General features: G+C 49.7%; 6 protein-coding genes across 6 annotated transcripts; 4 read left to right on the top strand and 2 right to left on the bottom strand.

Moving 5' to 3' along the window:
- Window positions 1–216: 216 nt before the first annotated feature.
- On the top strand, window positions 217–2594 carry N7519_005040 (MRX complex nuclease subunit; the record flags this gene model as incomplete). Its single annotated transcript, XM_057291816.1, has 2 exons — window positions 217–232; window positions 283–2594. The coding sequence occupies 2 exons, from the start codon at window positions 217–219 to the stop codon at window positions 2592–2594; spliced, it is 2328 nt and encodes a 775-aa protein (XP_057146627.1).
- Window positions 2595–3154: 560 nt separating this feature from the next.
- On the top strand, window positions 3155–5144 carry N7519_005039 (acyclic terpene utilization AtuA family protein; the record flags this gene model as incomplete). The annotated part of the gene is made up of 3 exons (XM_057291815.1): window positions 3155–3188; window positions 3239–3564; window positions 3618–5144. The coding sequence occupies 3 exons, from the start codon at window positions 3155–3157 to the stop codon at window positions 5142–5144; spliced, it is 1887 nt and encodes a 628-aa protein (XP_057146626.1).
- Window positions 5145–5912: 768 nt separating this feature from the next.
- Window positions 5913–6880, top strand: N7519_005038 (uncharacterized protein; the record flags this gene model as incomplete). The annotated part of the gene is made up of 3 exons (XM_057291814.1): window positions 5913–5939; window positions 6222–6335; window positions 6707–6880. The coding sequence occupies 3 exons, from the start codon at window positions 5913–5915 to the stop codon at window positions 6878–6880; spliced, it is 315 nt and encodes a 104-aa protein (XP_057146625.1).
- A 495-nt stretch (window positions 6881–7375) lies between these two features.
- Window positions 7376–8311, bottom strand: N7519_005037 (metallophosphatase domain-containing protein; the record flags this gene model as incomplete). The annotated part of the gene is made up of 1 exon (XM_057291813.1): window positions 7376–8311. One exon carries the CDS (start codon window positions 8309–8311, stop codon window positions 7376–7378), a length of 936 nt encoding a protein of 311 aa, XP_057146624.1.
- Window positions 8312–8795: 484 nt separating this feature from the next.
- On the top strand, window positions 8796–9968 carry N7519_005036 (D-mandelate dehydrogenase-like dehydrogenase; the record flags this gene model as incomplete). The annotated part of the gene is made up of 3 exons (XM_057291812.1): window positions 8796–8981; window positions 9080–9155; window positions 9214–9968. The coding sequence occupies 3 exons, from the start codon at window positions 8796–8798 to the stop codon at window positions 9966–9968; spliced, it is 1017 nt and encodes a 338-aa protein (XP_057146623.1).
- A 275-nt stretch (window positions 9969–10243) lies between these two features.
- N7519_005035 (VIT and vWA domain-containing protein) lies at window positions 10244–13178 on the bottom strand (the record flags this gene model as incomplete). Its single annotated transcript, XM_057291811.1, has 3 exons — window positions 10244–10960; window positions 11025–11060; window positions 11196–13178. 3 exons carry the CDS (start codon window positions 13176–13178, stop codon window positions 10244–10246), a joined length of 2736 nt encoding a protein of 911 aa, XP_057146622.1.
- Between the last annotated feature and the right edge of the window lie 948 nt (window positions 13179–14126).

The following is a 14126-nucleotide window of genomic DNA, read 5'->3' as shown; positions in this document are numbered from 1 at the left end:
ACGCGGTACAGCACGTGACAGCGTGACAGAGCCAAATCAGCGAGTGCCGAAGTATCATCAACCCTCTCTGTACGACTTGGTTGCGAATTTGATGTGATTCCCCTAGAATGGCTCATTGATACACTGCATTCTTTGAGTTATTGCCCCCAGTGCCTCACGAACCCCAATACCCCGCATAAACGCCATAACTGGGTGAGACACGTGAGTTCGACCAAGATGCCTGGAGCGCATGGTAAGACTCTCGATACCGAATCACTATTCAGCTTACTGATATCATTATAGAGGCGGAAACCATTCGAATTCTTATTTCCACCGATAACCATGTCGGCTACAACGAGCGAGATCCCATCCGTGGGGACGACAGCTGGAAGAGCTTCCACGAAATAATGTGCTTGGCCAAGGAACGGGACGTTGATATGGTTCTCCTGGCTGGAGACTTGTTCCATGAGAATAAGCCATCGCGGAAATCCATGTACCAGGTCATGCGGTCGATTCGTATGAACTGTTTCGGGGACAAGCCGTGTGAGCTAGAGATGCTCAGCGACGCAAGTGAGAACTTCCAGGGTGCGTTCAATCATGTCAACTATGAGGACCTGGACATGAACGTGGCAATCCCTATCTTCTCCATCCACGGAAATCACGACGATCCCTCTGGGGAAGGTCATCTGGCCGCACTAGATCTACTACAAGTGTCCGGCCTTCTCAACTACTACGGCCGGACGCCGGAGTCAGACAACATCCAAATCAAGCCTGTCTTGCTACAGAAAGGCCGAACGAAGCTTGCCCTGTATGGAATGAGCAATGTTCGAGACGAGCGACTGTTCCGCACCTTTCGCGATGGCAAGGTTAAATTCTTCCAACCATCCGTCCAGAAAAGTGACTGGTTCAATTTGATGTCTGTGCATCAGAACCACCATGCCCATACAGAAACTAGTTACCTGCCAGAGAACTTTCTTCCCGAATTCCTCGATTTGGTCGTCTGGGGCCACGAGCATGAATGCCTGATTGATCCTAAGCTCAATCCAGAGACGAAGTTCCATGTTATGCAACCAGGGTCGTCCGTCGCAACGTCCTTGGTACCTGGGGAGGCTGTTCCAAAACACGTCTCGATTTTGAGTGTAACAGGCCGAGAATTCAAGAACGAACCTATCCGATTGAAGACCGTGCGACCGTTTGTGATGCGGGAAATTATATTATCCCAAGAAAAAGGAGCCCAAAAGCTGGCACGCAAGGAGAACAACCGCACGGAAGTAACTCGGTTCCTCATGTCCATCGTCGAAGAACTGATCGAAGAAGCCAATGCAGAATGGCTAGAAATGCAAGGTGACCGCATTGATGAGGACGAGGATGACACAATGGAGCCTCCGCTTCCTCTCGTTCGCCTCCGCGTGGAGACTTCCACGCCTGAAGGGGGTAGCTATGATTGTGAAAACCCACAGCGATTCTCCAACCGTTTCATTGGCAAGGTCGCTAATGTGAATGACGTGGTGCAATTCTACCGCAAGAAAAAAGTTGCTTCTACTTCGCGCAAGGATGATAAATCTATTGATGAAGCTGCCGTTTCTCATCTCTCAGCCCTGGACACAGTGAAAGTCGAACAACTAGTGCGCGAGTTCCTCTCATCACAGTCATTAAGCATCCTGCCTCAGAATTCTTTCGGAGATGCTGTTGCCCAATTCATTGATAAGGATGACAAGCATGCAATGGAGATGTTCGTCAACGAATCCCTTGAGAGCCAGGTCAAACACTTGTTGGCCTTGGATCGTGACGAGGACGAAATGGACGAGGAGGAGAGAGAGCAAAGCTCGTTAGTCACTGCTATGGAGAAGTATCGCAGTCAGATGGAAACCATGTTTCAAAAGGGAATCAAGAAGCGAACTCGTGGAAAGAAGCGATTTAAACCCAAGCCAGATGGTTGGGATTCCGAGTTCGATGGCGTGTGGGAGGATCAGCCTGGCGCACTTATTCATTCTGACAATGAAGGGGGCGACCCAGTAGAGGAAGAAGCTAGAGAGGATGGGACAGAGCCCGCTCGTGGTCGTGCCGCAGCCTCTACTCGCGGTCGTGGTAGGGGTCGTGGTCGAGGTGGAACGGCCGCTCCGCGAACATCCAAATCCAAACCTACCGCAGAAAAAAAGACCACCAAGGGTCGCAAAAAGCAAACAGTTTCAGACGAAGAATCGGACGTGATTATGCTGGATGATGATGACGACGATGTTATAGCAGATGCCATCTCCGATGATGAGGACGATGATTCGCAGGCACTATTCGTCAAGCAGCCTCGCTCTACTACCACCGCCAAGCCAAAAGCTGCCCCTACGACAACGACGACGCAGCGCCGTGGTGGACGTGCTGCTGCCTCGCCAGCTCTGTCATCGGTTACTGTTGGTGGGGCTGCTCCTCGGCGAGCCCCTGCGCGCGGAAAGACAGCCCAGTCTACGCTCAACTTCTCCGCTTCGCAGGCCAGTGCGCCTCAGTCATCACGACCTAGCCGCTCCACCCGTAATCCGAGTGTTATCAGCGATGGTATTGATGATGATGACGATGACGATGACGCCTTTGAAGAAATGCCGACCTCGAGGCGTCGTAGGTAATTTGCGATTTATGTCCGTGGATGTTTATGCCTTTATGCATGTATGGAGTTATCGGAAACCACTCGGGAGTTAGCATCAGCGTTGTTGTCAATCCTTCAATCAATCCTTCAATGATATCTCTAAAACGACTCCCAAATATTAAACATGATAATAAATAATAATAAATCAACAGGGGCGCACAGGTAGTACTTGGAGCTGTGACCTTTTCAGATGAACTATACCAAACACGCTAGTCTCAATTCGGTAATCAGCTTATATCGCAGGGCAGTTTCCCTTTCGACTCAGACCCAGACGTTTCAATAGATCAGTACGCCAATGAGGTCACTTTCGAGTGACAGAAGGTGGCCTCTCAAATCGGTATTTCGCCACAAAGACCAGAGACCGGATCACTGCTCGTTCCTACCAACCCCGCATTCACAGCCGAGGGACACAAACACCTCGGCCGTGCAACGCAAGCGACGCGAGGGAAATATGGGAGAAACCCCAGGTTCAACCCTGTATTGCCTGGTATTCTACTACATCTGTGTACAAGTATACAAGGCAATACTGACTACAGCACAATGACATACAAGGGCCGACCCATTCGCATTGCAGGTTAGTCTACTTGTTCAGGTGCATTACTGATACTCCAACTGACCTATTAGGTGCCTCGGGCTCTGCCTCAGACCGGCGTCATGCTATCGCTGATTTTGCGCGTCACCACCCGACCGATCCTATCGATGTTATCATTGCGGATTTCATGAGCGAGTTTAACATGGCCACTGCCGCGGGTCGGCGCGTGGACCAGGCGACCTCTCAAGGACCAACACCCCCGGCATACGATCTCTCTTTTCTAGAAGCACTTGAACCGGCTCTGGGTGATTTGGCCAAGTATGGAATTAAGCTCGCGGTCAATGCTGGAGTGACTGACACAAAGGGTCTCTATGATGCGGTGATGCGCATGGTTGAGGCAAAGAAACTGGACTTGAAGGTCAGTCGGTCTGTTGCCTAAAAGTGATCGACAATTGCTAATTGGGTGCCCAGATTGCATGGGTTTCCGGAGACGAAGTGCTATCTACTGTCCAGAAGGGATTGACTTCTGGGTCTGAATTTCGCAACGTCTACACAGGCGAGCGATTGGCAGATTGGTCATTCGAGCCCATCTATGCCCAGTGTTATCTCGGTGGTTTGGGTATCGCGGCTGCACTGGCAGATGGCGCGGACATTGTATTATGTGGGCGGGTCTCGGATGCTTCACCGGTTATCGGAGCTGCTTATTGGTACCATGGCTGGCACCGAGACGAACTTGACAAGCTGGCAAATGCCTTCGTGGCGGGCCATCTGATCGAATGTAGCAACTATGTCTGTGGTGGCAATTTCACGGGATTTAAAGCTCTAGAGCACGCAGATGGAGATGGCTGGACCAATATCGGATATCCTATCGCCGAGATATCTGCCGAAGGCGACGTTGTGATCACCAAGCAGGTGCATGCTACGGGTGGTGCGGTAACTGTCGATACTTGCACATCCCAACTGCTGTATGAAATACAAGGACCTTGGTACTACAACTCCGATGTCACATCGGTCCTCGATGGTATACACTTCTCCCAGCGCGGCGTCAACCGTGTCGCTGTTCATGGAGTTCGATCTGGTCCTCCTCCACCCACCACCAAGGTTGGTATCACCGCCCGAGGGGGGTTCCAGGCAGAGGCGTGGTGGTTCTTGACTGGTCTCGATGTTGAGGCCAAAGCTCGCATGCTGGAGGCACAGGTCCGCCGACTGTTGGCACCTTATTCGGACAGATATACATCGCTGAATTTCGATTTACTGGGCTCTTCCCTCCCTGACCCGCCCAACCAGAATCGCGCTACTGTGCCGCTGCGTATCGTCGCACAGGCACGACACGCAGAGGATCTTGCACCGACTCGGTTCCTTAAGCCTATCACCGATAACATCATGCAGGGCTACCCTGGCGCTACTTTCCACTTGGATATGCGCCAGGGATTCCCGCGTGCCATATTCGAGTACTATGTCACGTTGCTGCCACAGTCCGCAATCCAGCATCGCGTTCACATGCCCTGGAAGCCGACGGCATCCACACAGACTCTGGATATCTCGCCTCCAGCAAACACCAGGACATATCCATCACGCCAACCCTCGCAACCAGTCACAGACACTGACGGACCTATCGACCTTGCCCGCGACTTTGGGCCAACGACTCGTGGCCCGCTAGGCTGGATCGTCCATGCCCGCTCTGGGGACAAGGGCGCCGACGCTAACTGCGGCTTCTGGGTTCGTCACCGTGACGAGTACCAATGGCTGCGGGCATTGCTGTCCCTTGACAAGGCGCAAGAGCTGTTGGGAGAGAATGGCCGCGAGAACACGAAGTTGGCGATTGAGCGCTTCGAGTTGCCTAGCCTTCATGCTGTGCATTTCCTGTTTCGCAATCTGCTGGACCGGGGCGTTGGTGTGACAACCACGGTCGACTTTCTAGGAAAGAACGTGGCGGAATATCTGCGGGCACGGCATGTTGATCTTCCTGTGCGATTCTTGAATCGCGGAAAGCTATAGCAGGGAGTTTAATGCCCCGTTTCCTAACCCTGTACAGAATCACAGGAGTATTATTAGCCCGGGTACATATCACTATGATAATATTGTCTTACTGTTCCCGCTTCCTTGGTTGAAGTGTGCTTGTCCAAAAATCAGAAGGATGTAGGCGTAGGTGTAAGCCGTTTCGATGCAGACGCGCTCGATATTGTAGATGGCGCTTCGGCAGAGGGGTGTTTGGATAACAATGGTGACAAGGGAAAAGAGCCTCCAAGGACTCATAACCTGTTAAGAGAGGGCTACTGAGAAGAAGAGGCCAAAGTGCGAAGTTGCTTGTGAGCAAGGTGAATTGTTGAGGAAGCTAAGTTCCTTGCTGTTGACTACAGGATATATTCAAGTTGCAAGTGGCCATCTCAAGATTGGATGGAAGCTGATGGTTTCGGTCACTTGCATGTTGTATACTAACACTGGTAAAAGACAAAAGAGGCTATGGAATAGACAGAAAAGATATGAAACGTTGTATAAGACTACCTAGGTAATCTTGGGCTCAGTGCCTAATTCAATACTTGAACTTGAATTTGATATTCAGGCGAGGCATCGCTCGAGTGAGTACCTTCCACATTTGTTCTGATGGCCATTTCCCTCTGAGCTTCCCTGTCCTGCTCTCTTTCTGTCTTCCTCTCTTACTCTCTTCTCTTCTCACGCATCCGACTCTGCTACAGGTGTCTGTTTACTCCTGTTTACTTCCAACCTTACGAAACTCAAAACAACATAATCGTTCTCATTTTCACTATGCCCGGAGACAAGGACCGCGCTGCAGTATGTCTTCGCATCATCCCTAGCCGTCAATCAGTCAGATCCCACCCATTTCCTCTCCTCATTGAATTTGCTTGTACTGAAAAGACGTCACCCTGCTACCTCGTGTCAAACCTGTCCTTCTCTTACCCTACAATTCCTGCTGCCTCAGGTGCTGTCCCAGTGATCTATTCATGAGGGGCGCCGCACCTTTTCCTCTACATGCTTTGCATACCCGTCTATCATTCACAAAAGTGAATACAACACAGGACCAACGAAAGAGATTGATGCTAACCGCGATACTAGGAATGGTGCACACACTGCAACGCCGGTGGTCACACCCTCCCACAGTGTGAATATTTCGCGCACTACACCCGGGGAATTGCAATTGCGATGCACGCCATCGCCCAAAACTCAAACGTGAGCAATATCTTGAATGCACCGCGAGTCCTGATCAACATATTGACTTCTATCCTTTATAAAGCAGACGGGCAGGAAGAAGAGGAAGGCCCATAGGGGATCAAAAGGTGCTGGAAGGGGCAAGGCCCGGAGTAAGTCTTCCATTCTTCACATCGAGATGTCTAATGATACCTTTATTTCGATTGCTCTATGAGAAAGCCTGCATTGCAAATTGGATTGTCTGAGTCCATTCGATCATTATGCACTACCTAACCTTTGAATTGCACTGAGAGCTAACCAGCCGAAGAAGACCAGAGCAAGGAGGTCCGTCAGCGAGAAAGTATCGGGGCAGCCGACCAACGTGGTTAATCATCCGGTATGTTCATTTTCAGATAGTCATATTGGAGAAATCCACCTGTCACCCTAGGATGTTGGGATCCTTCATTCCATTTGATCCGTCGATGCATCTGACATGTGCTAACGATGTGTACCTAGACAACAGCAAGACCACCGGCTCCAAAAGCCCTGTCCGCCCCTCTACCAACACTACAAACGCTGGCAAGTGACGCTTCATCCCGCAGATCAGTCTCCGGGCTTCTGCTCCCACCAGAAATTCCAATCAGGCAGAAGGAGACATCGCGAGGAGGGTTTGTTGAATTCACAGTGAAATTTTGCGAGTCGCTTTTTCCAGTCTCCTTTCCGAGGCTGCATGGATTGGTCTTGTTTATGTCTGCTGAATGGAACAATGCCAGTGGATCTCAAGCATCATTCGTTAAGCAGAGTATCTTTATCGCACCTGGTATTGATTCATTATATACCTTGAGGCAATCCATGGATATCTGCTTTACGTCTTATCGATATGTCGAAAGACAACAATTTTATTGTGATGCTGAGTCCTAGTACATAATTTTCTACGGACATTTGGTGTCAAAAGACACACTATCATTTCACCTCATTAATAAGCAGAACTGACAGTTGCGTAACCTCATTCCAGTAGATTATCCTGTCGTGACCTATCAGAACCACTCAATACTGAAAGCACAGGGGGTAGGTTTGGCCTCTCATACATCTGCCGGAAGCTCGATGTTGACAAGCCACGGTGGTTGTATCATAAAGTCCCGGGAGCCCTCTAATGCGGCGTTAATAAAGAGTGTCTCAGAGCCCCGTTCCAGCGGATGCGGATCGCCAGCGCAATGACTTGTGGTGGAGCATTCCGTAGGATTTCCTTTGCGTTTGATGGCGGACAGTGTCGATATGAGGACAGACTGATCGTGGTCAATATCAGTCAAGTGAGAGGGCTCCGGACTGATATCGTCGCGCCATCGGACAAGCTTGGCGCCCCATGCTTCATGGATATGGCCAAAACAATGCATCAGCGGTCGAGGCTTGGCTCGAGCTATCGCCTCGAAAAGTCGTTGGCAGCCGGCACGCTCGCCAGAGAGTGTGCGGTCCAAAATACCTTTTGGCGGACCATGTGTCATCATGACATCGACATTCTCAATTTGAAAGTCATGTCCGTGGTCCCGGCGATACTGAAAGCCCCAATCGCCACATAATGGGGTGTATGGGCTAGCGTAGACATTCAATAGTGCACCGTTTTCTAAGCGAAAAGTGTGGATGCCTTCATCCAGAAACGTAATACCCGTCTCTTTCTCCTTACCAAATAAGTCTCGAGCTTCTTCATACCTGCCATAGAATTTCCGAACTAATTCGGGATCCAGGGGTTGGGCTTCTGCCACTTTTCTCTGGAAAACAGGGATGTCCATGGTGAAGTCATGGTTTCCGGCTATCACAAGTTTGAGGGGAGCATTCGCGGCTCGTAGGAAACGGATCGAAGCTTTGAACTCGTCGAGTTTCGATTCTGTGGTGAGATCTCCGCAGTGGATCGCGACGTCCGCATATTCGCGCGAGACAAAGTCTGGTGGACTATCGAGTCCGTGTGTGTCGGAAAAAACTAGGAATCGAGTCTTGACATATGCTGCTGTATTCTCCGGCATCTCATCGAACACGAGAGATATGAAGTATGTTTTTTGAAGTAGTCAAGTGGGTGAAACGTGGGGAAATGGTGTTCTGTAGATGAAGAATGAGGCTGAGTTACAAATGTATTTCATAGTGACCGCATTGTAGGCAGGGGTTGATGCCTCAGGCCAGAATCCTTGATACAGTTATAGTTCTATGATTCACCTGGTCGTGACTACAGTCTACCTGCTAGAAACATGTGCTGAACACTTCTACGCCATAATCCGTAATCCTAACTTCAGCGGCAGAGGTTCAGGCAGAATATTACCCATTTCTAATCCATCAGCATTATGATGCATATTCGGGACCCTTTCGGGCTGAAAGTTCTGCCGAAAAATGAAAGGAATTAGTGCAATGTTAGTGCAATGTTTAGATCAGAAAACCACAAAAAGGCTTAAATTGTCGTGGACAAAAAAGCAAAAATCAGCAAAAGCCACATACCGTCAAAACCACACAGGAAACATGTCATCTAAGCCCTTTATTCTCTTCTTCAACCCCGTGCGACATGCCGTACCCTTCTTCGAAAAACTCCAAGAAGTCGCACACACGGAGGTTGTCACGAGCAAAAGTAGGCAGGAGTTTTTCAAGGATGTCGCGGACAAGTATAAGAATATTTTCGCCATTTACCGGACATCTGCTAGCGGCACTGTGAGTATTGAGCTAATATCACCTAACAGACCTGCCCCTCTGTGACAGGAACGGGCTAAAAGATATTACGGTGGAGGTTAACATGGTGTATAATGTAGGTAGCGGGCAAGTTCGATGCCGAGTTGATCGACCGCTTGCCCCCAAGCTGCAAATACATATGCCACAATGGTGCCGGTATGTATCCGCACTGCTCCTCCATGCATAGAGGTCTTTCGCTGAACTCATCATATAGGATATGACCCGATCGACACGAGTGCCTGCGCTAAAAGGGGTATCATCGTCACTAACGCTCCGGATCCTGTCACCGATGCGACCGCCGACCTGGCCATCTTCCTCATGCTAGGCGCCTTGCGCCAGCTAAATCCAGGTATCTTCTCTCTGCGAGCGGGGAGTTTCAAGAAGGGGGTTGAATTTGGCCACGATCCTCAAGGCAAGACTCTGGGTATCCTTGGAATGGGGCGCATCGGCCGTGCCATCAAACACCGCTGCGATCCCTTCGGTCTCAAGACAGTCTACCACAACCGGAACCCTTTACCGTCTGAGCAGAGCGCCGGGGCTGATTATGTCTCCTTCGGGGAGTTGCTTTCGGAGAGCGACATTATCAGTATTAACGTACCTCTAAATTCCCACACGAAGCACTTGATCGGTGCGGCGGAGATTGCTCAGATGAAGCCTGGTGTTGTTCTCATCAACACAGCACGAGGCGCTATCATTGACGAGGCTGCTATGGCTGATGCGCTGGAAAGTAACCATATTGCTGCCGTGGGCTTGGACGTTTATGAGCGGGAGCCGGATATTAATGAAAAGCTCATGAAGCAAGAGCGTGCTCTGATGGTTCCACACATGGGGACTCATACCTCGGAGACACTTGGTAAGATGGAAGAGTGGGCAATGGAGAACGTACGGCGTGCGATTGTTGGGGAGCCGCTTCTGTCGCCTGTTCCGGAGCACCAGACCGTGGTCAATAGCAAGATAAAGCAGAGCTAGTCAAGCATGCATGTTCCGTAGTGTGAGTGTCCGTTAAATTCTGCGTGCTGATTGACTGTCGGATGTATGAGTCGGCTGACCGTTTACAGCTCTTTTTTGAGCCTGGTGAAATTGTAAATAACACAGATACATATTGGCAAATTTATCTCAGACTATGAATATATGAGGACTCAAATATGGCCCTCTTTCAGAAATTCACATCTAGCGCGCAACTGAACCAAGCAACAGAATGAATGAATCGCCCCAAAACATGACTTAAAAAGCCTTGTCGAATCTCAGAACAGAGAGCCAAACCGCTCTATGAGCTTAGTGACAAGTTCTCGATCAGTAGTGGCCATTGCAGCAATCTCAGCTTGTACCCAGCCATCCGCCTTGACCTTTACCAACTCCCACACATCGTGAGATTCAGCTTCATTTGTCTCCAAAAATCGACACACCAGAGATGTAGCAATCAAACGCGACCATTTTTCAACCGCAGATACCTCGTTCGTCTCAATTCCCGCCAAAGAGTCATAGTCGGTTTGTATGTTGACGCGGGCAGTGCTTGGATCAAGGCTCACGACCTGCAACAGTGCGTCGCTCATCTCCCAGTAACCTTCAAAAGTCTGGAGCTGGATGAGTTTATCTAACGGGAGGGTTGGTACCGCGTCTGCGTCTTCATCGTCGTCTTCCTCGTCGTCTTCCTCCCAAATGGGCGACTTAGGTGAATAACTAGCAGCCGCAGATGCGTATGCTGGGGACGCAGGTGAGTACCCTGGGCTCGTAAGAGAACCGTAGCCACTACATGAGCCCTCTGGATTGAAAGAATTGGAAGGAATGTGACTGAAATCAGGAATCCAAGCGCCTGAAGACTTGAAGAGGGCGTAAGCTGGGCGGAAAATTGGGGGGCTAGGTATACCACCAGGGGAAGTAGGGGTGTAATCCGGCGATGTAGCGCTGTAAGATGGAGCCATCGGGGAAAATAATGCCTGCAAGTCAGGTCCATGCAGCATCTGGGATAGAAGAGAAATCAGTAGACGGAATTGCGACAAGTTACATGACACGGCCATGGCATACCTGCAGGGCGCCGGATTCGACAATTCCAGGCGAAGCCTTGATCAACAAAGTTAGCATAGGTAATTGAAAAGGTTTCAGGATATGAAAAATAGTATAGCAATGCGGTCGGTCTGGGATACTGTTTCATACTGTAATACTCCGTAGAGTAAGTAGCGTTTTATGTTTGCATACCTTGGCATCTTTTGAGTTACTATCATGTTCAGTCGCCGCCTCATCGCTCACCGCGACAAATGAGCAGTGTTTCCCTGCGATTTGGAATCTCACCCCCAGACGCTCGCATTCTGTCTGAACCAATTCATCAACCCGACTCTCCCATTTTGTCTTAATCAGCTCGCATTCGGCATTCTTTGCAGAGTATATCCAGCCGCGGGACTCCTCAAGCTCGGTGATCGTCTTTTTGGCCGCGAGCTGATGAACAGTTTGGCCTTTGCCAATATCTTGAACAGGGATTTCCAGCTCTAGGGGGCCGTGCTTGCTGTCGGCACGAAGGGCGATCGTCTTGGGGAACGAGTCAATGGATTGTGAGAGAAGCAAGTAGATATTGGAGCGTATGAATGGGAACAGAGCCGGAAGGTCGTGTGGTGCTTGCAAAATGCTAGGAACAGCAATTTTCGGCAGTGGCTCACGCACATCACCAATCCCTTCCCCTTCTTTATGATCTTGATCGAATAGGGAAATTTGCTTTGGAGAGGGCCCCGTGTCTGTTGTATCATCACCAGGAAGTTCAACCTTCACGAAGTCTTCTTCAACCTCAACCTTGGAGATGTCCAGGTCCAGTCTGCTATTGTGCAGTCGAGGCATCAAAGCACCCTTCAGCATTCGAACCACTGTTTTATTCAGGTCCTCATTGTTCAGGACCGTCTGGGTAAAGCCCTTGCCCGCTCTGGAGATACCATTGATAAGAGAGTGGGAAACGGAATCCCCGAGGCCGAGAGTGAAGAACCGAGAGGAATGCTGCTGATTGGCCTGATTGACCAGATCGAAGACCTCGGACTGGTTCCAAACCTCACCATCAGTGAGAACCAACACCTCAAGGACCTTGTCTTGGTAGCGCTTCTCCACAGCTGCTTCCAGGCCGGACAGGATTTCAGTTCCACCTAGATCGGCCCGGATCTTCTTCGTATACTGAAGAGCCTCTTCTAGGCTCTCTCTGGTACTCACTTTGCTTCGAGCCCAGAGAGATTCAGATGAGGAGCCAAACGAGATTAAGTTGAAAGGTACACCCCACGGCAGCGACTTGAGAAACAGCTCAAGGGCGGAACGTAGAGTACGTATCTTATCCGCCATACTTCCACTACGATCAATGACAAACACGATTTCGGATGAATCTGGTGGCAGACTGAACTTTGGTACCAGGGAGACCATTAGTGCCTTCTGATTTGGCAGTGTAGGGTGTGTCTCTAGGAAGGCAAATGGGAGATCTTGTTTGTCTGCGTTGACGGTGATAACGAAATCCTCGTCAATTGTCACATTCTCACGAAGTTGGATTGAGGCATAGTTCGACTCAAAAGTTGACACCGGCATATCAGCTGTCCGGCCCAAGTCAACCTGGATTGGATGGCTTGGTGACCGTATATTGCGGATATTAGACCCCTTCTCCATGACAACGTCCACCTTTATTGCTGTTTTTACTAGAACTCCTTCGGGCGGATGTGGAAACACAACTCTAGTTCCATATCGAGGTCCAATAGTGACGGGGATCGTGTATCGAACACCATCTGTCTTGGCATCCTGGACCAGTTCTTGGATGAGAGTAATCTCGACGAGAACGGTACCCCCCGCTGGGACATTTCCTAGCCGCGTGCTGAATACATCGGCGGCACTAAGCGACCGATCAAGAATAGCAGCGGTTTTCCCCTTGGACTTTGCCTCTTGATATATCTCATTTGCCTTTTCTTTTGGCTTGACTATTCCTTCAATCACAGTATCGCCCAGGCGACAAGTGAAGCCGACGATACTGGAGCTTTCATATAGGGGGAACGAGTAGAAGACTTCGGAGATTGCTTCTGTAGAAGAAGGGTTCACAAAGGTCTGCGTGATTAGTGTTCGCGAATTGCTAGCGAGAATAGTTGCATGCGCGTCAAGGCCAACCTGAGGCAGGTATTTGAGCGCTGACTCATTTGCGGCCAGTCGGTAAAAACAGCCGTGTGCCATGGTGCGGAGAGTTGTAGAAGGGAAAAGGAAAACGGGGAAAGGCGAGATACTTATATTGATGGACTTGTGAACATGACTAACAGGCGCCAGGCAGCAGGTAGATGCTGTCACCCGTGGCCTATGCTCTGATTTGCAGGTTTGCGGCTCAAGTGGTCCCAATCGACACGATCGACACGTTCCGTTCCTCGCTTGAAATCACCTGCCCCGTACAGATTATCTATGGATGCAGCTCCAGTATGATCGCTCAGCTTGACACATCATGACTGCAGGAAAAAGGACCACACCAAAAGCCATCCAAAAGCCGCAAAAGATGAGTCGATTCATTTTGGCCCCCAATTTCCCGGTGGACCAATTAGCGGGCTGGAATCCACTTGTATTTGCAGGTTGGGCGTTTCTCGAGTTTCCCCTTTTGTGGAATTGTTGCAAGCCAGATTCCTAAGGCACTGACTATCTCCCAATTGGGACTACTGTTTTGGACTGTACACAGGTACTTCCACAAGCTCTAGTGGGAACCACTATATTTCATCTTAGATATCAAGCATTCCCCAATACGATTATCTCCGTCTATTGAACTAATTCTAAAGTGAGACGTAGAAATATAGATCAGGTTACCAAATGAGCCGCTGTTTCTTGAGCGTCGTCTCCAGTACACCTGTAGTGACCCTTTGCTCCTTCTCCGATACCCTTTTCTCTCTTTTTCTCTTAAAGGCCGGCCCGGAGGGTCGGCCCTAGCTGCTTGTCTTAGTATATACGCAGTTATAAACAACCAAGTCATATTCCTAACGTATGCTGTATCAAACAGTTAATTTCAGAAACATTAACCAAGATAACTGGCAACAGATAATCATATCTGAGACCATACATGCTAGAATTTTAGGAGTTCCTATTCGAGCGGTTAACATGGATATGGGCCGTGCGGTTGAACTATCAGCCGATACTATGAAACGC

This window comes from Penicillium mononematosum (assembly GCF_028829835.1).
Source record: "Penicillium mononematosum strain IBT 11891 chromosome Unknown utg000003l:1.0-8172316.0:1.0-8177699.0, whole genome shotgun sequence".
Taxonomy (NCBI): domain Eukaryota; kingdom Fungi; phylum Ascomycota; class Eurotiomycetes; order Eurotiales; family Aspergillaceae; genus Penicillium; species Penicillium mononematosum.
The sequence above is the reverse complement of the archived record's forward strand: the minus strand, read 5'-3'. Positions and strand labels throughout refer to the sequence as shown.